The sequence below is a fragment of the Neolamprologus multifasciatus genome, chromosome 18, assembly GCF_963576455.1.
Source record: "Neolamprologus multifasciatus chromosome 18, fNeoMul1.2, whole genome shotgun sequence".
Classification (NCBI taxonomy): domain Eukaryota; kingdom Metazoa; phylum Chordata; class Actinopteri; order Cichliformes; family Cichlidae; genus Neolamprologus; species Neolamprologus multifasciatus.
In genome coordinates this window covers 25,437,547-25,462,788 of record NC_140456.1, presented here as the reverse complement: position 1 = coordinate 25,462,788, position 25,242 = coordinate 25,437,547, and the positions used below count along the sequence as shown (strand labels likewise).

Genomic DNA, 25,242 nt, shown 5'->3' with positions numbered 1-25,242 from the left:
GTAAAGAAATTAAAAGAAGTAATCCTTCTTCTTCTTTTCATTTCTTTACTGTTTAAAAACACAATTATTTCCCAAATATCAAAACAAGTGTATTATTAAGATTCTTGCACATTTCATTACACTCATATGCAGTGTTCAACATTCACCTACGGTAATGTTATAAAAACCACGCTGTGGCCTTCCTGTTAACACACACCTGAATGCTCTAGACCTGCAAAAAGCCAAAACCTCTGCTTTGATAGATGTACTTGGTTTCTCACAGACCCACATAGTGCTCTGAAGACTCTTTTTTTTCACATGACTGTACAGCATTGAAAACACAAAAACATTGCATATGTACAGGTTTTAGTGCAGTTTATGCTCCCACCCAGAATAAGTCTTTTTCTGGGAAGGCCTTGCATATTTCAACAGGACAACACTAAACTGCATACTGCACCATCTTTACAGCATCACTTTGTAGTGCAGGAGTCTGGGTGCTGAATTTGCCTGCAGTTTAACTAAATGGAAATATTTGAGACAAAACCAAAAACAAAGACGTAACACAGCTAGAATCTTATATCAGACAAATCTCCCAGAGGTTCCAGCTGCTGGTCTCCTCGGTTCCCAGATGTTTACGGACATCCGAGTAACTGAAGGAGGTCAGGGGAGGGGTATATTTGCACCAACCAGGTGATTTCCAAAGAGATATTAACTGAAAACTTATCTTTAAAAAGACTTGTCTGTTGGTGAGTCTTCATCTGTAAAAGAAATGCAGTGTATGCCTAATTATTGCCCTCAAATAAGGAGTCATTATATGTTATTCATTGTACACTTGTTTTACTTTATTTAACAAGCTTGAAATTTGTTCATGAAACATCTCAACATAAAACCAGATGTGTAACTAAAGCTAAACAACAAAGGTTATTCACACCTACAGCTGTTCAAGCTCACAAGTGGCTGAAAGCTCTCCCTTTCACCTACATCACTCTAAATCATAAAACGACATCAAGTTTAAAAAAAAATATCATTGTGCTTGTTTTTGACAAATTGCACACATGTATACTGCAGTCACAGTTTAGAATTCCTCTAACCACCAGCGATTATTATTTTTATTAGAGGTTTATTATGTATTTGGTGAACCAGCATTAATTATTAGAAGTTAGAACCGGCAAACTGTTTGTACTAAAAATAATTACATGATTTGTCTGTCAAAAATCTCATCATTCATTTTAAAATGAATCCGTTAAAAATGACAGTGACCGTGCTAATAAAAACTCTGATATGAAACAGTAAACACTTCAGTAACAGCAAAAAATCCTGCCTAGACTTGGACTTGCTAAAGTAATGTTTAAAAATGTTTTACTATTACCAGAATGTCTTTTTTTTAAGTTTAAATTAAATTTATCTTAAACATGTCACACAAATCCATCAAACTCTGGTTGGATTCATTTTTTTTGTCCTAAGTTTAGATGGTACGTGAGTCTGACTGCGAGTCACCACAATGTTAAAATACAAACACACTGCAGAGGTGACTACGTCTTTGGTTCTCCCGACATGATTTCTGTGCCAAGTTTGTTGCGCTGTGCCTTTAAGCTCCAATTTTTTGCCAAGGAGCATCAGTGGGCATGATCAGAGGTGGCCAAGTTCTGCACAGAGGAAGATGGATCGAGTCCAAGCAGCGTTCCCAGGTAGGACTGCTCTCGGTGGTCCAGCATCTGATCCGACCTCACGGGGTGGACGATGTTGCCCGGTTGAGGTGTGAGGGTGTACTTCTCTAAGAAGGCCATGTCCGTAGCCTGGTAGCCAGAGTTTTGCTGCTGTCCTTGAGTCTGCAAGCTAATGACTGTGTGAGTCTGTGAGGAGTGAGGTGGAGGCCTGTGAACGGTCAAGTCGCCCTGCGCTCCTCCAGCCATCTGGATGGGAACTAAAGTGACGGGAACGCACACGTTTGTAGGAGCGGGGCTGGTTTGGTGGCTCGACTTGGGCTCGGCATGGTACGTCTTTGAGCTTTCCTCAAAAGTAACCGACACTATTTTTTCTTCACCGATCGAGCTGAGGGGCTGCTCGGCAAAGCGCGTGCTGTGCACGTGGTCGACGTGGTACTTGAGCTTGTCTTTTCTTTTAAAAGTGGCGCTGCAGTGGGGACAGTTAAAGGGACGGACGTCTGAGTGAATCACCATGTGCTTCGTCAAAGTCTTCTTGATCCGAAATGTCTGATGGCACTCGGGACATCTGTGCGGTTTCTCACCTGTTACACATAACACAGAAAGACAGACATTCACGTCTACGGCACCTTTAATTTTAATAATAATAATCATCTTGTCCTGATGGACCCTGCATCAGAACACTGACTGTCGGGCTTTCAAGACCCCCGACTGTTTGTAGAGGTGTCTTTTGTTATCACTTCTCCAAACCCAAAAAGTCTTTATTTTATGGTTCTTCTAAATGTTGTCTACTCGACACAGCTCATACAAATGAAACTGTTAAACAACGAATGCACAGCTGTCAGCAGCAGTTAGTGGTCTTGTTATAGTTTCTGCATCCAGGAGTCTGCTCAGATCTGTTTGTGTCAAAGTGACTTAAGTTTTATCATGAGACGGTGAGCGTGGAGCTTACAGACACATCCACGGGGCTTAAAGTGAGATTCAAAGAAGTATAACAAGAATGACTACTCATCCAGATATCTGTGTCTGCATCCAAAACAGAGTATAATCTCCAGTTGAAGCTGCTCGTGTTTAAAGGATTCAGAGTTTATTAAAGGAATAAAACAAGCCTAAAAACACTCATTAAAGATCCACTTCTTTTCTGTTCTCATACAGGAAGTATTTTCAAGCAAATGTAGACTTTCCACTAATTCATTTGCTTCCTTACCTGAGTGAGTCCTGAAGTGCATTTCTAGACTTGACTTTCCTTTAAATTCTTTCTTGCAGACCTCACACTGATGCACAGCAGTTTTATACCTGAGAGGAAAAAAACCTGTCATTAACACACACAAAGGGAACGTTTACCAAACCTCCAGGCTACTCTGGAAAGGAGATGCAGAGAGAAGCAAGTGACAACAACAACACCACCACACTAGAGAACAAACCCGTGGTTTGTATAACATACTTCTGCCAGACTTTCTCTCCCAGATGAACACTTCTGTAGTGGACTGTCAGGTGATCATGGCGTCTGAAGCACTTGCCACACTCCTCACACTGGTGTGCTTTCTCACCTGTAATAGAAATGGGCACAGTTAAAATACTGTTTTTAAGTGTTTTACGCTGTACCATGTGACTCTGTGTGGAGTAAAAGCCACAAAAGTAACAAGTAAAACTAGAGAATAGCACTGCTGTCCCTTCCATGCTCACCAGAGTGTATTTTCTGATGTTTGGTCAGGTGATCGTGGCGTATGAAGGTTTTCCCACAAACATCACACTCATACCGCTTGTCATCATGGTGGACTCTGAGATGAAGCCTGTCCAAGGAACAGTTTTCTCATTAAAGACAAGTCTACTATGAACTTATGTTCATAAGGTCATAAGATACCTTTATTAGTCCCACGAGTGGGAAATTTCATAGTAGAAAGTTTGAAACTTTTGTGATCACCAACACCAAACGGCGTTTCCAAATCTCACACGACCCACCTGTAGGAGCTGCCGTGACGGAAACTTTGGCCACAAATACTACAGAGGTGAGGTTTCTCTCCACTGTGGATCCTCAAGTGCTCCTTTAGGGTTGTCCTGCAAAGTGAAAACACAAATATGATCATCTATGACTATTTTTTTAAATGAATAATCATTGCTGTCTAACATAGTGCACTCCCACGTAAAAACGGGCCATGTGGGAAATGTAACAGGCACAGACAGGTGTACCTTTCTCTTACTGATTTCCCACAAACCAAGCAGGTCCACTTTCTTTTGCCTCCATGTGTGCACTCGATGTGCCTCTTCCTGTTGCCAGTGTCATTAAACTGACGACCACAGATCTCACAGGGGAAAGGACCTGAAAATGAGGCAGGATGAAATCGAGTACATCAATTGCTACTTCAACACGGTTACAAAAGTACACCCTGGCACATTCAGATAACCATTCACTCTCACATGAACAAATACAGTCAATTTAGAATCACTAACTTAACCTAAACTAACCCGTCTGCATGTCTTTGGACTATGAGACGAAGTTGAAGCACCTGGAGAAAAACGTTAAAGGTTTGGATTTAATATAGTCTGAAAACATGAAAAACAAAAACTTTATCTCCTGAATATTCTCTATTTAAATACTTATCTGAGATTCAAAAATACGTTTAAATATATAAATGAAAAAAATAGTTCTCACCTAAGTGGAACTTCTCTTGGTGTTTCAGCCTGGCAAACCTGGATTTGAAGTATTCATCACAGAAGGAGCATTTAAAAGGCCGGTCTTGGCTGTGCAGGATCATGTGCTCCTCCAGATGAGGTTTGCGAGTGAAGGTCTTGAAACAGATCTGATACAGAGTGTTCAAAAGTTACAGGTAGGATTAATTCATCATTACAGCCCATATAAAAGTCATGGGTGTAAACACTGGTTATTTCACAGATATACTAATATAAAGAGTTTCTTTAAATATTGACACAGGAAAACAATGATCAATGAGCTTAATCCATTATTATAACTTTACCACAAGACCACAAACTATCCAGTTTAACCTACAGCTGCCATCCCGTATAAACTCTGAACAATAAATTATTATCATTCAGTTTGTTGTAAAAGACATTTCACAATAAGTTGTGTAACATGTAAATTTCTATTTTAACAAATGTTACTTGCTGAACAGTCCTTGTCTTTGAAAATAATCTGTCACCTTCCTCTCCTCTCCTCCTTACATCTTTCTCCATTTCTCAGAATAAAACGATCACACACTAACTTTTTTCTCTTCAAACACAACGACTGTTGGAGCAGCAAACAAGAGAGACTGTGTGGCAAACGGCACAGACACTTTGTGTTTGGTGACACCTGTTGAGCTGTCTGAAAAGCTGCATTTGAAATGACATGCCACATAAAAAAATGTATGAATTAAAAAAAAAAAATCATCTTTGTTGATCCTCACTCCTCCTCCGTAGGCCTAGCAGAAGGCTTGAAAATAAGTACTGTAACTTTATTGACATTTGCATGCATGAATGCATGACAGAGACGAGAGTTTGCAAGTGGGACCACAGTGGTTGTGCGTTCTGGTCTGATCAGTATCTTACCACATCAGCTGCAGACTGCAGAATGAAAGATTAACTCATTTGATAATGGGAGGGAGAACCTTCAGTTTTCAGGCCCCTCTTCTGTGGAACCAGCTTCCAGTTTGGATTCGGGAGACAGACACTATCTCTACTTTTAAGATTAGGCTTAAAAATTTCCTTTCTGCTAAAGCATATAGTTAGGGCTGGACCAGGTGACCCTGAATCCCCCCTTAGTTATTCTGCAATAGATGTAGAATAACTAAGGGGGGATTCTCCACTGAATCATACTTGTTATTAATCTCTGTCTCTCTTCCACAGCATGTCTTTATCTTGTCTTCCTTCTCTCACCCCAACCGGTCGCAGCAGATGGCCCCGCCCCTCCTTGAGCCTGTTTCTGCCGGAGGTTTCTTCCTGTTAAAAGGGAGTTTTTCCTTCCCGCTGTCGCCAAAGTGCTTTCTCATAGGTGGTCATATGATTGTTGGGGTTTTTTTCTGTATGTATTATTGTAGGTTCTTGCGACTGTTGTTGTGATTTGGTGCTGTATCAAATAAATTGAATTGAATTGAACTAATATTATTGTTGATTCCACAGATTATCATTTAAAAAGATAAAGTTCTTAAAAACTATTTAATTTGATAATAACTGATTGTTTGATTGACTGAGTCTTGGAAATATATTATAAAAAATGGATGTGGGCTCATCAGGAGAAATGCATTTGCTAACATCACTGTCAATAACATCAATATTTCTTCAAAACTGAAACCAGTCCTCACAGCACATTTCCAGCTTTCACTCTTCCTCTTCCTTTTGGTAAGAAACTCTTGGATGTGGTCTGGATGAAACCTGACAGGAAAGAGAAGTTACTTCATTACACAGCGCAACAGCACAGCAGCAGCTCAGCTGATGTTGGTGTTGTGTGATGTTTGTGCTGCACAAATGACTTAACTATAATATCTTAACTAGAATTTAAGTAGAGCCAGAGTTTTACAAATATGAGCGCTATAGTGGCGGTGACACTGCTTCAATCATTTTAATTGTATATCAAATCCAATAACACGGAAACTGAACATGTAAAATGATAGACTGCTAATCTCAGACTCTTCACCACGAGGCTGATCTTTCTGGTTTTATTTTTAACTATTTGTGTATATGAATTATCATTCACTGCACTGCACACACCATATACACTGTATGCACATGGATGCAGTGTTATAGCTTCTCTTTTTTGTACAAAGCAAAGTCTAAATACCTCACACACATGTATGCTGATATCTTGAGCTGGTGATGATTTGCAACCAGAGCGACTGGGAGTGGTCCAAACATACTATACTTGCACATTTACATCCATTTGCTTACCCTGGCATCAATCATCCCATGAACATTATGTGAATTTATTACAATACCAAAGTAAAATGGCCATCTCTCACCTCCTGACGTGCTTGGCCAGGGTTTTCTTGCTGGCATGGAGTTTGTTGCAGAAGGGACATTTGTGCTCCTTTTTCTGGAACGGGACGTCGCTGGCGTGCTTCTTCTTGTGTACAGTCAGGTTAGACTTGGTGGAGTAACGCTGCAGACAGATGTCACACTGGAAAGGTTTTTCGCCTGTGTGCACTCGAGTGTGGCTCTCATATTTCCCTGGAAATATGTATTATACTGTATTAGGAACACATCTGGGTCATAAGATAAACACACACTACAGACATACCTCTACAAGGAAAAAACCCTTTACACTTACAATACAAACACAGCAATGCCTTTTAGAGGCACTCTCTAAAGACAGGTTAGAGGCGACAAAAAAAATCAATTTATAAACAATGACCATGTAAGTTTGGATTTTTTTCCCTTAATAATAAGCACCTTCATTTAGAAACTCTTGTATTTACTTGTGTTATCTTTGTCTAATATTTACATTTGTTTAATGATCTGAAACATTTAAGTGTGACAAACATACCAAAAGATAGGAAATCAGTTGAATAGTCTTCCACACTAGTTGTGTTATCACAAATCCTGCTTTCCTTGGTTAAACAGAATCTAATATTAAACACTTGCTGAACATTACAAACTTACTGTATTATAAATATTATGAAACAGAAGGAACCATGGCCAGGAGATGAGACTCGTATGAAAATGTAGACAAAAAAGAAGACCCTTTGTATGACATAACTTGTTTTACTGTCTAACAGGTTAACCGTGTTAATGGTATATATATATATATTTATTTATTTTTTTACCCATGAAATTATGGGGGGTGAAATGCTGCAATAAAATTTAAAAAGTGCAAACTACAACTCAACTCTATTAACTTTTAGGGTTACATAGCGCTGATAAATAAACAAAAAGTTTTACAAAATCAATTTTGACTGATCTTCTATGGAATGACCCTCAATATCTTAGGCTGTGGTAATTCATGATGAGCATTTATAGCTATTGTATGTGTGTGCAGACCAAACACTGAATAACATCACAAAAAATAATTATCTGTTAACCCTGTAAGATAAGAATAACACTAATAATCTATATCTTATTCCGTGGTTCCCACCTGCACGGTCAAACGTCTTGTCACATTTGGGGCACTTGAGGATCTTCTTGCTGGAGTTCCGTATGATGACTGGAGCCAGACCTTCAGGATACACTGGACTCTGGTTAGAGCTTCCTGCTGCTGCTCCAACATGCATCTCCACCCTTTCAGCAGCCTGCTGCTCTGTCCTCTGTAGATCTGAATTCTGCAGATCTGCACGGCTCTCTGCTTCATCAGCTGTATCAGCAATAATGGCGGCATTTGCGTCTCCTCTCTCTTCCTCCTCCTCGTCCACATCCATTACATCGTCACCCTGAACTGGTTTAGATGCCTTATTCACATCCAGCTTGGCTGTCACATTCACTTCCCCTTTTCCTTCCAGTCTGTTTTTGTTGTGCTGCCTTGATGATGCAGTGCTTTGTTTTTCCTTGGGAGCACTGCTACAGTACTCACTATCATTTCTTTTATACTTAGTAGGTGTTCTCCTCCTACGAGCTGATCTCCGTGTGGTAGCACTTCCCTGACCTGTCGTCTTTTCTTCCTCATTCGAGGCCTCCTGATGTACATCAGTGTGTACACTCTCAGCCAAGTGACTCTGATTGGAGTTATCATGACCGAACAGGTTTCCTTGAACATCAGCTGGACTGTGGATCTCTGTATCAGCTCCTGACGAGTTGTTGGAGGTAGTTTCCACTTTACGAGAAGCTATTGTCTCAACCTGGGTTTGTATCACACTTACAGGTTGTACTTCACCGTCTTTACATAACAGCTTTAATATATCCATCATGTCCAGGAATCGGGCCGCTTCAGTTAGAGCTGGGAGTGCTGTCTCTGCAACAACACACTCAGCGGTGTACAAGAAGCTGAGCAGGTGCTGGAAAACAGAGTCCTCCACGTGCTCCAGAGTCACATGAGTTTTAGCAGAAGGATTCTTGGACAGCTCAGCATGGAAATAGCTGCTCCCATGGGCCAAAACCACCTTGTGGGCACTATAGGTCTTCCCACCTACAGACACAAACACATCACAGAACTTCTGCCAGCTCCGGTCCTCATTCAAGAAATTGAGGAGGTTGTTACTGTGCTGTGACATAATCAGATGTCTCATTTGTGGGGCTGACTCCTGTAACGTTTCAGAATTTGTTGGGATGTTGGATGGAGGTACACCGTCACCACTGGCACTGGCCTGCCTGCCACGTCTGGGACGGAGCATAGTGCTAGGCTTTTTCGTCATTAATGTGTCTGCAGGTCTACAAGGAATCCCTCCTGGAGAGAAGAGGAATGTCATCAGAGCTGGGACTGAACATGTATAGCTGCTGACTACTTGGTTTTTTATTCAGATTTCACAGGAGCATGTTAGTCAAGAGGTTGCACAAATGGTTTGGTATGTAAGTGCAACACAGTGCAGCAAAGCTGACTGTAAAAGGAGACTGTAGTCATACATATGCATAACCACACATAAAAAGATGCTAAGAGATTTCTCGTGCTAATGCGAAACACAAAACTGCTATTCGTTATAAACAATGCATTCAACACAATAAAGGCCTCAGTGGCCTTAAATGTGAAATTAAGCTAACTTAGTAACTCTGCTGCTAATCTAAATTGTTAACTGCCAGGACAGGGGCATTTACATATTCGCTCCCCACCTCAAGGACCCCTAACATTGTGTTATCGGAGTGACGGGCGGGCCCCCCTCCGAGGAGAGTGTTGACAAACGACCTCTGATGTTACCCTGCAAACTATCATTTAATACGCACTCGTATTTTAACCAAACGTCTTACCTAAGAGTTGCGGGACACGTTTACAAGGCACCGCGTACCCCCAGCTTGAATAAGAAATGTGAGAAATAAACGAAGGAATAATAATTTCCTGGATATCTGTAACGCCCCACCAGACACCGAAACAAGCCGTTTGCTCATTGGCTGCTTCAGCTTTTGTTCACTAACGGTCCATTTTTATCCGCGTAAGCACAAGCAGCAGTGAAATAAACCTCAACAATTACGACAGTTCATGCCCGTGTTACTTCGTTTTCTATATAATACATGAAAAGTCAAAGACGAAATAAACAAAGGCTGGGGTGTTTTTTGTCGATTATCATCGTGAGCTCATAACACGACGGCATCATGGGTAATGTAGTCCAACAGCTAATGGCATACTGGCTTTCTGTTATTTTCTACTTTCTAACTACATTTATCTGACGGCTAACATTTAAGACAACATATAAATGCAGCATTTTGTTTTTAAAAATGTAACATTTCCAGCCAATTGCAACAATAATATAATATAAAGTAATATTGGAGGAAACCTGGTGTGATGGTCGGCACTGTTGACCCACAGCAAGAAGGCCCTGGATGTGAATCCACGATTAGGCTGTGGCCCCTCCAGGTGGAAGAATTTACAGAGTCCCCCACCTCCTGCAGGGCAATTTGGTTGTACTGTATATTTAAATTTGAAGTACATTGTTAGCACTGTACTTCTGAATTCACTAAAGTGAATGCATGGCAATACGGTGTATATTAGTAATATTTTCAATGAATGAGTTTAAGGGTTCAAAACCCTCATCATAGGGTGGAGTCCTAGGTTTATCAGCCTGAGACTTTACCAGACCAATGGTAAAATAAGCAACACAAACAGAGCATCAAGCCCATTAGTTGTACCAGAGACCAAAGTGAATGCTCTTAGAGTTAAATGAATTGCGGTTACGTCAGAGGCATTTAAATTACAAAGATGCTTCCCAGATTAGAAACACTGGCCTCAGTTTGCCTCATTCAAAGACTGGAGCCTTGATCCAGCCCACTGCAGCCAAACTGCACTCAACCTGCAGTGCATATGTATGTGCACGTGCATACATCCATTTGCGTTAGTGTCCATGTTTCAGGACATGTGCATAAAAGTGAATGGAAGGGCTGTTTACCTCTACATAAACTTAATTCTCAAACTGAATTTCAGTTGTGCCCAAACTCTGGCACCTCTGGCATCGCCATCCCTTACATAAGAGGACATTAGAGTTCTGTCCAGGGAACATGCTTGAAGTTGTTCAGATTAGCCTCTTGGGTGCACCCCTCCCTTCCCCAACACGTTTAACGTGTAAGACATTGTAAGTGCATTAGCTTAATCCCTCCTATCTGGCGTGCAGCGATCCATGCATTTCAGTGAACGCACACAAACAGTGAGGACAGGCAGTGAAGATGGAAGTGCACATGCAAGTATTTTCACCTGTGTTTGATCCAAAATAACAAACCTGCCAAATATTGAACAGTTTGTAGGATTGTAAGGGACAATGTTGAGATTCAGCGTGTATTTGTGCATGCTGTGGTTGCTTTTTGCAGGTAAATATAACTTGTGTGTTGTTGTCAGAGGTCAATATTAGAGTCATTAGTATGTTTTTCTGCTCTCGTTCTCACCTCGTCATTGGCATATTTGGAAATACTGGCTGAAGTGAAGTGTACTGAAGTTTGTACAACTGATTTTTTTTGTATGTTTAAAATTAATTCATTTGTGTAGACGCCTTACGTGCCTCTCTGTTTACACAAATATATGTATAAAAAGTTATAATGAACTATAATCTGCTCTCTAGACACCGTCTCCAGCGAGGATATCAGTGGATGTGAACAGCAGCCATGCCAAAACGGTGGTGTATGTGAGAGCCACAATGGAGGATTCAGATGCCTTTGCGCCTCTCAGAGCCAAAACGGGCAGCTGTATGGTGGACAGAATTGCACAGTTGCACTTACAGGCTGTAATGAGAACCAGTGTGAGAATGGAGGAGTGTGTTCTCCCTTATTTGTGAACGATCACCACAGTTACACATGCATCTGCCCTCCTGGCTTCACGAGCCCTAAATGCCAGACTCCCACTGTTTTCTCATTTGAGTCCAGAGGCTATATGTACATACAGACGCCGCTCCTAGACCAAGAAGCTCCTCTTAACGTCACCTTCAGCTTCAGGACGGAACAACCGGTTGGCACCCTCTTACAACGCAGGGTGGACGATCTGCTCTTCAGCATCGAGCTGATGCATGGGCATCTCTGCCTCCTCAGCCTGAGAGGCCAAGGCTCCAGCACATTGGTTCAAGAGCTTCCAGGGTATTTGTCTGACAGCAAGTGGCACACAGTGGAAGCATCTCTGGGTGGCGTGGTCAGTCTCATCAGGCTGCTATGCACTGAAGGAAGCTGCACCAGAGAGTCCAATGCTGAAGTCCAGCTGCTTGAACAGGCCTCCTCTCTCCCTGAGCCAGGAGCAGTTCGTCACAGCCTCTTCATTGGAGCAATCAGTGGGAACTGGACACTGGGCAGGGCAGTAGAGGAAGCAGACTACCCTCCTCCTTTTCTGGGCTGCTTCAGAGATGTGTTTGTAGACTCATGGCTGTTATTGCCGGTTATAGCGCCAGAAGGTTCACGCATCCAGGCGAACATCACTGTGGGGTGCAGCGACAAAGACAAGTGTGACGACAGCCCGTGTCAGAACCGAGGCCGCTGTGTTAGCCAAGGCTGGAGGGGTTACCTTTGTGAGTGCCACAGGCCATATGAGGGAAACAACTGTGCAGAGGGTAAGACTTACATATACATTAACATCATTGCAATTGTAATTTTTTTAAATTAGATTCTCAAGTAAACTCAAATTGCTTGTTAGTTCCCAGTTTTTCTTCCTATTTGCTCCGCCATCCACAAAAACCTTGTCTGTCCCTGCCTACTGTCCAGGGCTTCTCCTGTGTTTGTTTCCTTACCTGCAACATTAAATACTGCATAAAGTCATGGCATTAAAAAGCTCTGCATCCAGTGTTTTGTTGACCTGTCTCTCCATCCCAGCCTCCTCCCTACATAGTCTTTTTATTTCTTTAGGTACAGAACCTCAAAAAACAAATTTTCTTTCCCACAATGAAACACAGCAATGGAGGTCCTCTTTAACAAATGGCTGTTTCAGTCTGAGGTTATAACTTTAAAAAACATGTAGGTTTTGTGAGCAAAAGCCTTTTTTGGCCTTGTGCAACTTTTGGTTTAATAGATGTGGTGTGATTTCCATTGAACCACATCCATTAGCGCTAACCTGATCTCTGTTAGGTAAAATTTCTGAATCATGAACAACATTTAATTAATAATAATAATAATAATAATGGATTGCATTTATATAGCGCTTTTCGGGACCCTCAAAGCACTTTACAATGCCACTATTCATTCACTCTCACATTCACACACTGGTGGAGGCAAGCTACAGGTGTAGCCACAGCTGCCCTGGGGCAGACTGACAGAAGCGAGGCTGCCATATCGCGCCATCGGCCACTCTGGCCATCACCAGTAAGCGGTAGGTGAAGTGTCTTGCCCAAGGACACAACGGCCAAGACTGTCCGAGCCAGGGCTCGAACCGGCAACCTTCCGATTACAAGACGAACACCCAACTCTTGAGCCGCGATCGCTTGCACATTACTTGCACATTGACAAATTATTGGAGATACCCTTTAAATATAGGTGCACTGGTTCAAGTTCAAGTTCAGCCTGAGTCGTCTTGCTGCTCAAGTGTCAGTGAGCTGTGAAGAGAAGCACCCTGCAGGATAAAATTAGTCGGCAGACGTTAAAGGAGCTTACGGAGCTGGTAGAAATAGCAGACTGTCAAGTCAAACAGCCATGCTTTTAGAACATACACCTGCATCGAGGATTAAAAAAACGTGGTATTCAGTAATTGACCGGGAATGCCTTCAGTTTGCCAGATCAGGGAGTCTTATGGACTTGTGTCTTCTTTGGTTGCCAAACTGAGGAGCTCCTCCTTGTAATGACCTGCGAGCCTTCTTCAGTGTAAAAACCTTTTACTGAAACAATAACTCGTTTAGTTCCCATAACACTGACAACTGTACAATAATCATGGCATTGTTTTGCTTAAAAATGAGATTAGAGACTATTTGGTGTTAGATAAGACGATACATCTTTTTATCACTTACATAAAGACTGGAGATGCTGCATATTTAAACAGTTTTTACTGGGATTGTACATGTAAGACTTTACTGCTCCTGTTAAGTAAATTATGAATTTCTCTCTTTCTCGTGCTTATACAGAGTACATCACAGCCAGGTTTGGAAACAAAGACCTCGAGAACTATGCTGTGTTCTCATTGGATGATGACCCAGGTGATACTGTGATCATATCCATGTTTATCCGCACCAGACAGCCCAGTGGTCTGCTCCTTATCATGACTAACAGCACAAGCCAGTACCTCCGCCTGTGGCTGGAAGCGGGTATGATCAAAGTTCAGGTCAACAACTTTGAGACCCTGGTCGGTCGGGCTGTGATCAATGATGGCCATTTCCACCTGGTGACTCTGAAACTGGAAGGAGTGGTAGCCACCTTGTTCCAGTCAGCCCAAAGCCAGGGCTCTATGCCCATCAGGCTCATCCACGTCCATCCTGGGGATATGGTTTATGTCGGGGGGCTACCAGACTCAAGGGCATCGGCTTCTTTTGGCGGGTACTTCAAGGGATGCATCCAGGATCTGAGGATTAACAACAAAAGACTGCAGTTCTATCCAATATCAACTCCGGTAGAATCGTACAACCTGGAACAACTCATCAGCGTTGCAGAAGGATGCAGCAGTGACAACGCCTGTGCTGTGAGTTATGGCAGTGCTGCCATATCGATAACGCTGTTGTGCATGAGCTGCTACCCCTTGCGACCCTGGTGTCTGCACTGACACTGAAAGAGTGCTTTTTAATTAATTGATACTGTCTTCTCTGCATTAGGTGAACCCCTGTCTTAACGGGGGAGTGTGTTACTCCATGTGGGACGATTTCATTTGCAACTGCCCCCCCAACACTGCAGGGCGGCGCTGTGAGGAGGTGAAATGGTGCGAGTTGTCTCCCTGCCCAGCTGCTGCAATGTGTCAGCCCCTCTCTCAGGGTTTTGAATGTAAGTAACCTGATAACAGGTTCCAGTCATGCATAATGCCTGTCCTGAAAGTACATCATCAGGGAGGAATAAAGACTCTTTAAGAATTCATTTCCCATTCATGGCACATGCAAGCATTTGGAAGAATTTACAAGTAATGTGCAAGCCCCTCAGATAGCATATAACTGACATCCACTGAAGACATCATCAGCACTGCACGTCCCTTTAGGGGACTCAATGGTGCACACACAGTTTTAATTACAGCACTGTTGATTACAGCAGGGAACACAGTAGAGGCAGGGATCCTGCATGGGATTCCTCTAAGGCATGGTAATCCCTGGTCAGATTAACTCTGCTGCCACATGGCTGTGGTAGTTTATGATGACATGTCTTCCTGGAACAGTCACATGTTCACAGAGGGGAGGGAAAAACAGCTTTTTAAACAGTTTTTGAGCTAATTTGCTGTTTAAATAAAAACAAACGGTAAGGACAGTGGGGTTATTTCACACTGGATGTTTTTGGAATTATGTTTTCGTTGAAGTTATTAGGGCTCAGTCAGAATAAAGTGGAATCATCTCCTTCTGTACGCCAGTACAAATCAGTTTCCGCTGAGGCAGAGTTGGTATGTTTGTATTTGCTATGCTGCCAGGCTACTGTCAAGTGTGGTTGAATTTACAGAGTCCTGAAAAAAGAGATTAGCTTAATTAAACTCTAACCTTGTGACTACACTAGAAACTTCCCGCTCACGGTGTGCACTTTGTAAAAGCAGACCAGACAGTTTTTTTATTAAACATGAGCAGTATGCAGTTCTTAAAGAAACTGGTTTAACGCTTTATAATACAGCGTGCAACTTAGCATGTAATTCCCCTGTAATTTAATGGAATGTCAGTGTTTTTTTTATTTGATATTACAATGTAATTATAATAACCTACACATTCATAAAGGTAGGAATACTAGAATAATGCTTTTAGAGGACGCAAAGAAATAATTATTGTAAATAAATTAAATAAGTCTGTAAGTAATTTTTAATAATTAGTAAGTAACTTTACATAGTGCAACAATTCTGGGTATTTTACAGGAAAGGAGATAAGTTATACTCTAAGTAATTGCTGCTCTAAGTGCTGCATAATTTCTTGGTAATTTGACAGTAAAACCAATAACATGTCCCAATCTTACATTGTAAGTAGACTGTAGTTTTAAGGGTATTTTATGGAGTGGATTAGCCTTGACTAACCTCAAGGTACTTTACAGGGTATGAGACACTCCTTTTGAGAGATGTGAACAGTGATTTTTAAAGAAAGAAAGTTAAATTAGACTTTATTCCATCATGAAAAGCTCACATAGGCCTTTAAATTTAGATGACATTTATTTTTGTTTGGCATTTGTAAGGGAGAAAAGTTCTTCTCACATCTACATTGGATAACTGAAAAGAAAAAAGGACAATCGAGTAATACAAAATCTACCGTGTACATGTGTTTTAAAAAAAAAGGAAATTGGGAAAAGATTAATTTGCTCTATAATATGGCCCACGCCCCAAAAAGTAGAGCATATTTACAATGGGTTGTGTCAAACTTTCAGCCACAAGGAGGGCTAAGAGCAATGTGGTGTTAGGTTACTTTTCAAGACCTGAAAACACGAGTCTTTAATATTCAGGAGGGACTGTAGTCTGTATGGGTGTGATGCTTTGAGACTGCAACAAGATCCCTGAGTAGTAAGCTGCTCCTCCATGTCTCTGCTACAGGCTTGTCTAATGTGACATTTCGGCTTGGAAGCAGCATTCCACAGTACCGGAGCAATGGAAAGATTAAGCGCAGCCTGACCAGTGTCTCCCTCAGCTTCCGCTCAAGACGGCTTGCTGCCACATTACTGCATGCACACAAGGACTCAAACTACCTGACGGTCTCTCTCCTGAACTCTCATGTGGTCATGGATCTCCAGGTTGGGGGTGACAAGGACAACGTGTCTATTCAAAGCCAGACTCAGTTCAGTGATGGAAAGTGGCACACTGTGAAGCTCAGCTTGGAAACCCAGGCATCGACCTCCAGTTGGATCATGGTCGTGGATGGAGGAAAGGAGGCCATTAGCATGCCCAAAACAGCTGTGGGTGACCTGGAGTTTCTCAGCAAGGAAGCGGACATCTTCCTGGGTGGTCTAAGCCTGAATGCTGGAGTGGATCTGTCTGGCTGTCTGGGCCCTGTCGAGATTGGGGGGCTTCTTCTCCCTTTCCACCCCGATACAGAGCTGAACCTGCCCAGACCTCAGGAGGAGCAGTTTTTGAGGATAAACAGCAATGCGCCTCTGCTGTACGGCTGCTGGGGAGCCAGTGTTTGCACACCTAACCCTTGCAGGAACGAGGGTGTCTGCAAGGACTTGTTTGACCTGCATCAGTGCACGTGTTCCTCCGAGTGGACGGGCCACCTGTGTCAAGTCTCAACAGACCCCTGCATCTCCGGGCCCTGTCTCTACGGCAACTGTGTCAGCCTACCTGCAGGGTATAAGTGTGCGTGTGAGCAGGGGTACAGCGGCGAGCAATGCGAGGTAGAAGTCGATATGTGTGAAAAAAGCAATTGCAGCCACGGCGCCACGTGCCTCAAAGGCTTCCAGACGTACTCCTGTCTATGCCCTCAAAATATGACTGGCCAGTACTGCGAGTGAGTTCCTCAAGAGTTGATTTCAATGTCACCAGAGATAGCAATGTCACCAGTTGTGCTGATTTGCAAACTTCTCTATTACAGCGAGAAACTCCCTGAAATCCCATGGTACATCGAGACCAATCCGTAAGTGCTTTTACATCAAATTCAACACACTTCACTTAACCAAGTAAACAACAAATCAACCATTTCTGAATTAAACAGTGTTGACTTTCTCTCTTCTGATGTTTGCCCAGACTTCCTCAGTTGCCTTTGTCTACATGCACGGGTACACGCTGGAACTACAGCTGCTTTAATGGAGGACACTGCTCCGAGGATGATGATGCTTGTTACTGCCTGCCTGGCTTCGCGGGACAATGGTATGACATGCATAATGATAGTTAATTTGCACGCAACTTACCAACCACCCCGTGTGATTTTAAAAGTCCATGTCAGTGCCGCTACTGCCCCCAAGTGGCCAAAAACAGAACTTTTTTTTAAATTTTCCTTTCAGGTGTGAGAAGGACTTGGATGAATGTGCCTCTGACCCGTGTATGAACGGAGGTTTCTGTGTCAACTACGTGAACAGTTTTGAGTGCGTGTGCGACATGAATTACTCGGGGATTCACTGCCAAATAGACGTCAGCGACTTCTACTTGTACCTCTTCCTGGGCCTGTGGCAGAACCTCTTCCAGCTCGTGTCCTACCTCGTGATTCGTCTCGACGACGAGCCAGAAATTGAGTGGGGGTTCCAGATCAACGATTAGACCCTCTTTATGATGAATAAAATCAGACCTAGCTCGATGTGAAGGGTTAATCAGTAACAACAGCACATCTACTGGAGGAGATCTGCAACATCTTTGGGCTGTATGAATCACTTTTATCTCTTCCTGTGGGAACATACACGTCCACAGACATTGTGAGCAAATATATCTACCTACATAGTCTCCGTGGTAAGGGGAAACTGTTCTCCTTTGTGGCCTCTTGTGATTTAGGTTGATAAACCAGGTGTATCTGCATTAATCTACATAATACCTGCAGTATTTAAGTGGTCCGTGTTGCAGATACACAGCTCTTGGTTTCAGTGTGCACTCGTAAACATGAGACTTTTATGAATGTTTGAATTTTTTATGAAGACAATTTTTTTTTAAATCTCAGCTTCACAACGAGCTGCTAACGAGGAACAGTGGCTGTTAATATACGTTATGTATTCGTGTAATGTACTGACAGGGTCAGCAATAGAGATGTGTCTGTTGTGAACAGATTTATTTGGTTATGTGATATTGACCAATACATACTCCATCGTGTTTTTGACAGTGTGTGAATCTGGTTCTAATACTGAAAACTGCACTTTAGAGAGCTCTTTGTGTGCCTTAAATATCCACTTTTTGATCTGTGCGACAGCTTTTCTCTCACTGGGGTTTTGCAACTGTTCCTCGCATAGTTATAATCAAGAGGATGAAACTCAAATTACAATATATGTATCTAAGACGTATTTACAAATATTTATGTAAGGTAATATAAAATAAGTTGTCCTGCATACAGTATCTGATCTTGAAAGGGAACCCATTATGCTTTTCCTTAATTTCTCAAACATAGCATCTACATAGCATGGATGTTCATATTAAACATGGATAGAGACTGAACTGGTGAGGTCAGCAAATGCAAACATGTGAGTTAAACACTCACTCTTATGCATTTTTTTTTCTACTTTTGGCGCTGTGTGATGTGATATGCCTAATATGGCCTAATCAGGCACACCTGAGGGGCTGCAAAAGGTCTAATGTGTGATTTAAAAAAGGATCATACTGAAATATGAATCATGCAAACCTACTCTGAGAGTCCAAGGAAAAAAATCATGTAGATGGAAATGAGCATTAAAGGTCTCTTTTAGGAGAAACAAATATAAATAAATGTGAAATGTTTGGAAAAAGACAGTTTTTATTTAAATCCTTTGTATACATATTGCTCATCTGAAACGGGCACATTCAAGAAAACACTACTTCAGTTCAGTCGTCTGGTGATAACAGGTCAAATCTGATGCTAACAATGGTGTCAATAAGATTCACAGAAACATAGTAGCTGCCAAACGGACACCGGACAGACTCCGTATGGCTCCAGGTAAGTCCACTCTTCTTCTCCTCTCAAAGACATGCTTGATTAAATACTGATCATATGCAGTAGTTACCAAAATGGATGAAAATGTAACCTGACGAGTGAATTATATTTCGCAGCAGGGATCGTATTTTCACATTATATACATAATGTAAGGCCGCTGTGGAGCTGCTACCACAATCACACCCTACACGATGTTGTCTGTGAAGGTTCTCAGTCATCCTTGGACCAGGTCATCGTAGTCCAAGGAGCTTGGAAAGAAAAGCATCTGGATTCCTTTAAGTTGCTTATTATGTTATTTTTATACCAAAACACATCCATCCAACAAGTTAATGACTCATCAGTCCTGTTCATGGAGCTTACAGTCGCAGAGCTCTTTGTAGATCCTCTTTCGTATCTTTGGTATGTCTTTTTGTGAGAAGTGGAGGGGTCTTGTCAGAGCAAGGCATCTAGAATACTGTAAAAGAGTAATATCATGTAGTGAGCAAGCAACAGAAACAAATCTGAAACGATCATGCACGTGAACAGTCGCACGTACCTCCAGAACAAAAACTCCGCAGTCGTTCTCGTTGGTCTGCTGCGGGACTTTCTGCGAGGAGCAGCAGGGGGAGACAGCACATCGTGTCAGTGAGAGCGAGCGTTCAAACGGGTAAAAGTTTAAACCAGGATGACGTACCTCATTGAACGCCACCGTCCAACCACTTTCAAAAGCAGTTTGCTTCTTTTCTTTTGCTTCGGTCATCAAGTATTTCAGGATGTTCTGTTGAGAGGAAAACGTTTAGAAAGAAAAAGTATTTTGTCAAAGTAACTGCGTGTACGTTAGGGCTGCTACGATTAGTCGACTAGTCACGATTACGACTGATTTAATAGTCGACGCGTCGTTTGAAGCTTTGTAAGATCCCAAAAGATGCAGGAATAAGTAGTAGGATTTAAGAGTGTAATAACGGATTGAAACAGAAGATGGCAGCACTGCATGTACAAGGATGCTAGCTGCCGTTAAACCCCGAAGAAGAAGAAGCTCTGTCCCAGAATTCATAGCGCAGCCCAGCTCAGTTTCCAACAATGGCGGCAGCTAGTTAGTTTTAATATTACTCTTATTATTCTTTCTGGGTCACAAAATAAACGTTTAACATATTTTCAGGCGAGAATGTAGCTGTGTAAATCTCAAATATCTGCTCAGTTTATCAAGATACCACATATTTTCAAAAGCGCTCAGACGTTTTCGGAGACGTCTGTTACCCACTAGCTCGATAGCTAGCCGGGGGCAAGGCTCACTAGAGCCGTGAGAACACCGGACTTCCGGCAAATCGTTTTCAAACCCACCTCCGTCTTTCGTTACTCAGGTTAAACATATATAAGTCACTTAGATAACTTCAAAATATTATTGTTTGGCTTTTTTTAGTATTTTATTTGTTCCTGAGTAAATCGGTTCGGCTGAGATTAAAGTTATAGTTTTTACACAGCTGAATAAACGTCAAGCAGACAACTGATTATCAGAAGTGTGAGATGCTCGAGAATATACTCCGGTGTCCTGTTATATTTTAGATAGCAAGGAGTTTATTAAACTTCACCGAAACAATCTGCAAATTTCATTAAAATTTAATAAACTATCATCTTGTCTTTATTTTTAGTTAGCACATACCTTAAACACTTAAAGCTGTAAGCTCATGATAGTTATATAAGAGCAGATGCTGCTGGTGCAAAAAGCTGTACGTTTTACGTCCAATGGATGCATGATCTGATTAGTCGACTAATCGCAAAAATAATTGGTGACTAGTCGACTATCAAAATAATAGTTTGTGGCAGCCCTAGTGTAAGTGAAGTGTGGAATTACCCTTCCAACTTTCTGGAGCCCGTTCCCTTGAGAGTCATAAAGGCAGATTTTCTTTTGGACGATGTCGGCAGTCACCAAACACCAGTGAACCTCCAGATGGATAGGCACCAAAAGAAGTCTCTTAGAAAACAAATCCACCTGGACGAGACACACGAGATCACAGCCACCCATCCCACCCACTCTTTAGTTCTTTAGAGACTTTTTTCATACTTTTCATTGCATAGAAATAAAAGTTATATTAGTTCTTTTTGCTTCTGGGAGAAACATGGCAATAGAAAGCTGCACGACTAACAAGGGTATCACATCATTTCCATCTAACAGCTCACCTGCTTCGTCCATCGCTTAACACCATCGTATCCTTTGGTCATCAGCTGCCGGTGGAAGAAACTGTTGAGAAAATGGACCTAAAAGCGAAGACAAACAGAAATCATCAGTTTATAACAATTAAAAATACGTAGATTTAAAAGTTCTAGGATCAAACATCGCTTTCAAGTAATAGGATAAATATTGGAACGATATCTACAGTATTGTCTCATATTGGGGTACCAGTACTCCTAGGGGTAGTCCACAGCACTACATGGGCTACTAGCAAGGAACCTGGGCCCTACTGCACCAGCATAAGGTCTAACTGTAGGTCTGTGGATTTCATCTCCATATCTAACAGCACTCAACGCAGCACTGGCTAACAAGCTGAGCCATGTTTGACGCTCAGAGGCTATTCATCACCAGAGCATCACTGACCGACTGCCTAACCAATCATCGTGGCTGATGCTGCAGAGAGTATCACGTTTGGATGATATCTTCAGACTCAGGTCTGCTACACATGTTCAGTGAATCTGCTCTCATGTGTGAAAAGCGAACGGTGCCAGTGGTCGACCTGCCCGTTCTGGTGATCTGTGGCACCGAAAGCCAGTCGAGCTGCACGAAGATCATCTGTGAGCTCCAACTAAAGGACATTAAGTTCTCATGCCACCCTCATAGAGAGCAGCTGGAAGTCATTTTGTGGGGCTCCTGCTCCTGCTTGTACAGAGGAGCAGAAACTGTTCCTGAAACTGGCTAGATGCCCTCTCCAGCTCTCCTCCGCCTCCATGCCTGCCTGCCCAGCAGAGTGACAGCAATACTCTGTCAGCCTTTTACAGCGGAGGGGTAAAAAGCATTTTAAACAGTCTGGAGTAAATAAACTGACCTCATTAAATAATATAGAAATACATACAGCCTTATAGTCCCTGTAATGAATAACTCCGGTAGGTGAAATCTTTCCTCCCTTAGCGTTCCAATGCAAGAAAAATTCCAGCATTTTTAGAGCTTCATTTAGAGCTTTGTTTAATTACCTTGTGATGGGAAGACTCCATGATCAGTTCCCCGTACATGTTCATAACCTTCAACAGAAACAACAAATACGTACATACACCCGTTACATTGATCTTAAACATTCACACTCCAGTGAATCCAGTAAAGCATGGCATGTTTGGTGTTATAGATGATGCTAACCTGGTCGTTGAGCCAGTTCTGATCTGCCAGCGTCAACAAATCGTCCAGAGTCAACGTGTGTTTCTTGTAGACCACCTGAAAAGACGGGACGGGCTTCTGGAGGATCGCAGCTCGGTATCTGGTAACCTCAGAGAGGACTGTGTTTTTCCTGAACAGACACAAACAGGCAACGCTCAGAAAACTCCCACTTACTCTTTACCACAACAACAGAATTCTGATTTACCTGTCACTTAAACCAGTGTAAAACTTCCCCTTGAGATGCCTCAAGACGTCGCTCTTACGTAATGGGATTAAGCTTCCATATTTCATGTAGAAGTCATCAAGAAACTCTGGAGAAACACAGAAACTCTGTCTTAACAAACGGCCCAGAGAAGAAAGTTGCACCAAAAGTTAACGATGCACATACCGTGGATGTCCTTCGTCAGTGCGTTCAGGCTGACATCAGTGTGAGGGGATACTGTTTTTTTACTACTGATTGTCTCATCAGTATCTGTGACTGTACTCTGGTCCTGGCCTGGAGTAGCAGCAGTCTGTGCTGATGGGCTGCCGACCTCGAGTCTTTGTGCAGGAGCTGTTCCTGGTACCCTGCTCTGTGTGACGTCTTCACATGTGTTACTGTCTGCATTTAATGAAGATTGGATACTGTGACAGTGTCTTAAAGGCTCTCTAATTTCACTAATGTGCACCAAAGTTTCTCCTGTAATGGTTTCACCATCAGTACCTGCAGCAGCATCTGTGTTCACATCCTGGTTCAGTCTTTTAAGGGGATCCTCTGAACCTCCAGTATCACATCCAAGAGCTGACACAAGGACTGATGTTTTTGCTGCATTCAGCACGTGGTACGCTTTCCTTTTATTTTTTTGTGTCTTTAAACTGAGGCCAGGGCCTGAGCCAGAGCCAAAGCGTTTTTTAGCTCTATATATCCCAAAGTGGCACTTCTCTCTCCACTTCCTCCACATCCAAAGCTGTAGTTTACAGTACAAGCGCCTCTTGGCTCGCCTGGACATGTGAGAGACCCCATTGATTAAAGAAATGGATCCCTTCCTCCTCTTCAAGTATTTCGCTTTGCTCCGCTGGCTCTGTGCTCGGTGCATTTGGCAGAGAGTGAAGAACGCCTTCCCGAGAGCCAAGTGTGAGCGAGACGGCTCAAATGTAGCAGCATTTAGCAACAAACCAACACACGGAGCTACATGGTTTCCGGGCCATGATCCAGCCGCTGCTAGCTGAGACAATTTCACCTTGAAGTGGAAAGGTGAAGTAACATGAGGTCTGAAGAATTCACAATTTGACACGATCCTCACAGCTTACTTAGGGGTCCCTGTGCTGGCTTTGGTTTCAGTCTGACCATCTGCTGCGACACAGAACAAAAGTTTGATTACACATGAGCCTCACTTTGATGAAAAAGGATTTCATAAATAGATCTGATTCTGCGGTGAACCGATCAGTGGCTGAACGCTGGTAAATTCGTCTCAGGTATAATCGTGCGTATGGACTAATTACTTACTGCTTCTTTTACCAAGGCAAATGATCTGAACAGATCTTCCATCACAGTTGTTGCTTTTGCACTTGCATCAGCTCTTTATACTGAGAAGGAGGCCTTTTTCAGAAGTTATCAGAAATTGCCTCCAGGTGTGCGTGTACAGCACATGTCCCCACATAGAAAGACACACATTTTTATTTTTACAAGCAATATTATTTTGTTACCTCCAGGCTGTCAGAGCGGGTACAGGTCGCTGTTTTGCCCGCCTTGAATTGCTTTCTTCCAGACACGTGTTTCCAATCACAGACCCTTGCTTAAAAAAAAAAAGCCGGCGATGTTTAAAGACACCCAACAATTGGCTGCAACAAACGAGCAGCTAGCCACACACTCACGTAGCCTCGCAGTTTCCCCCTCGTTTGGCTCAATGAAACCTCGAAGCGGAGAAAGCTCTCAGCGGACACGTCCTGTCCGTGTGTGCGTTCACATAAATCAGAGCGTTTTTTATTCAGAACACGGCGTTTGGAGCTAAAACTCTTTAGCTTACTTAGCATTCAGGTTAGCCGATGCAAGATTGGATCACGCAGACGGACGCAACGTGAGCGACGTCTTGCTGTGATTGGTTGTTAGACTTCGGCTTCATCCAATCCGTTGACCGTTAACAGTCACATGTAGTCACGTGCCCCTCTCATCCTGACCAATCAAAACACGATCTTCTTCTTTAGATGTCCGTTTAGTTACATTAAAGTGTGTCACTGCCCCCTGCAGGCCCTCTCTGTATCTTATCTTCAACTTCAACTTATGCATCCCTTTACTTTGCAAAATAAGGCCACAATAAGTTCTTCTTTCTAGTTTCCATTACTCTCAACACTCTTACCTCTTATGTTTTTTCATCCATCATCCATTTCTGTTTTGTCTTTAAAGTTGATCTTGCAATATCATTAAAACGCCAATCAAAGAAATCATGTCTCATTAATAAATACAAAGCTACAGAAACATCAGAATAAAAAATGTCTTGCTTGCCTTCCAACCTTCTGCAGTCATTGACTATTAAACATTTCCAGAGTCCACAAAACTAAACATGAAAATGATAAGCCAAACAAAAACATTATGGACTTCCCTGCAGTCTCTGCTACGTGC

The 25,242-nt window shown here is 42.4% G+C and overlaps 3 protein-coding genes across 8 annotated transcripts; 1 reads left to right on the top strand and 2 right to left on the bottom strand.

Annotated features, from left to right (window-relative positions):
* Positions 1–66: 66 nt before the first annotated feature.
* Positions 67–9,609, bottom strand: zbtb41 (zinc finger and BTB domain containing 41). Its single transcript, XM_085139176.1, has 11 exons — positions 9,465–9,609; positions 7,708–8,949; positions 6,596–6,803; positions 5,942–6,011; positions 4,297–4,444; positions 3,834–3,963; positions 3,606–3,701; positions 3,330–3,436; positions 3,088–3,193; positions 2,851–2,939; positions 67–2,227 (listed from the first exon to the last, which is right to left on the bottom strand). The coding sequence occupies exons 2-11, from the start codon at positions 8,915–8,917 to the stop codon at positions 1,596–1,598; spliced, it is 2,796 nt and encodes a 931-aa protein (XP_084995302.1). The 5' UTR covers positions 8,918–8,949; positions 9,465–9,609; the 3' UTR covers positions 67–1,595.
* Positions 9,610–9,708: 99 nt separating this feature from the next.
* LOC146498087 (protein crumbs homolog 1-like) lies at positions 9,709–19,118 on the top strand. Of its 2 annotated transcripts, none has more exons than XM_085139174.1 (8): positions 9,709–9,810; positions 11,261–12,232; positions 13,730–14,280; positions 14,411–14,576; positions 16,297–17,206; positions 17,291–17,332; positions 17,443–17,565; positions 17,700–19,118. In XM_085139174.1, the coding sequence occupies exons 1-8, from the start codon at positions 9,807–9,809 to the stop codon at positions 17,950–17,952; spliced, it is 3,021 nt and encodes a 1,006-aa protein (XP_084995300.1). In that variant the 5' UTR covers positions 9,709–9,806; the 3' UTR covers positions 17,953–19,118. The 2 variants fall into 2 exon arrangements, with proteins under 2 accessions (XP_084995300.1, XP_084995299.1); XM_085139173.1 differs by lacking the exon at positions 9,709–9,810 and adding an exon at positions 10,810–11,012.
* LOC146498086 (sentrin-specific protease 5-like) lies at positions 19,107–24,753 on the bottom strand. 5 transcript variants are annotated; one of them, XM_085139189.1, is made up of 11 exons: positions 24,330–24,753; positions 23,347–23,976; positions 23,032–23,244; positions 22,849–22,954; positions 22,626–22,773; positions 22,466–22,513; positions 21,461–21,538; positions 21,135–21,272; positions 19,977–20,060; positions 19,839–19,889; positions 19,107–19,757 (listed from the first exon to the last, which is right to left on the bottom strand). In XM_085139189.1, the coding sequence occupies exons 2-11, from the start codon at positions 23,717–23,719 to the stop codon at positions 19,641–19,643; spliced, it is 1,356 nt and encodes a 451-aa protein (XP_084995315.1). In that variant the 5' UTR covers positions 23,720–23,976; positions 24,330–24,753; the 3' UTR covers positions 19,107–19,640. The 5 variants fall into 5 exon arrangements, with proteins under 5 accessions (XP_084995315.1, XP_084995312.1, XP_084995314.1 ...); XM_085139186.1 differs by having other exon boundaries at positions 23,032–23,976; positions 24,330–24,418; positions 24,498–24,752; XM_085139188.1 differs by having other exon boundaries at positions 23,032–23,973; positions 24,330–24,418; positions 24,498–24,752.
* Between the last annotated feature and the right edge of the window lie 489 nt (positions 24,754–25,242).

Excerpts from the sequence above, each read along its gene's own strand:
- LOC146498086 (XM_085139185.1), bottom strand. The coding sequence starts at position 23,719 with ATGCACCGAGCACAGAGCCAGCGGAGCAAAGCGAAATACTTGAAGAGG. Across the intron at positions 22,514-22,625 it reads AGAACTGGCTCAACGACCAG|GTTATGAACATGTACGGGGA; the intron begins GTTAGCATCATC and ends TTTCTGTTGAAG. Across the intron at positions 19,758-19,838 it reads GCGGAGTTTTTGTTCTGGAG|TATTCTAGATGCCTTGCTCT; the intron begins GTACGTGCGACT and ends ACTCTTTTACAG.
- zbtb41 (XM_085139176.1), bottom strand. The coding sequence starts at position 8,917 with ATGACGAAAAAGCCTAGCACTATGCTCCGTCCCAGACGTGGCAGGCAG. Across the intron at positions 4,445-5,941 it reads GTGAAAGCTGGAAATGTGCT|ATCTGTTTCAAGACCTTCAC; the intron begins GTGAGGACTGGT and ends ACTCTGTATCAG. Across the intron at positions 2,228-2,850 it reads GCACTTCAGGACTCACTCAG|GTGAGAAACCGCACAGATGT; the intron begins GTAAGGAAGCAA and ends TATGTGTAACAG.
- LOC146498087 (XM_085139173.1), top strand. The coding sequence starts at position 10,964 with ATGTTGAGATTCAGCGTGTATTTGTGCATGCTGTGGTTGCTTTTTGCA. Across the intron at positions 11,013-11,260 it reads GCTGTGGTTGCTTTTTGCAG|ACACCGTCTCCAGCGAGGAT; the intron begins GTAAATATAACT and ends TCTGCTCTCTAG. Across the intron at positions 17,207-17,290 it reads ATGACTGGCCAGTACTGCGA|CGAGAAACTCCCTGAAATCC; the intron begins GTGAGTTCCTCA and ends TCTCTATTACAG.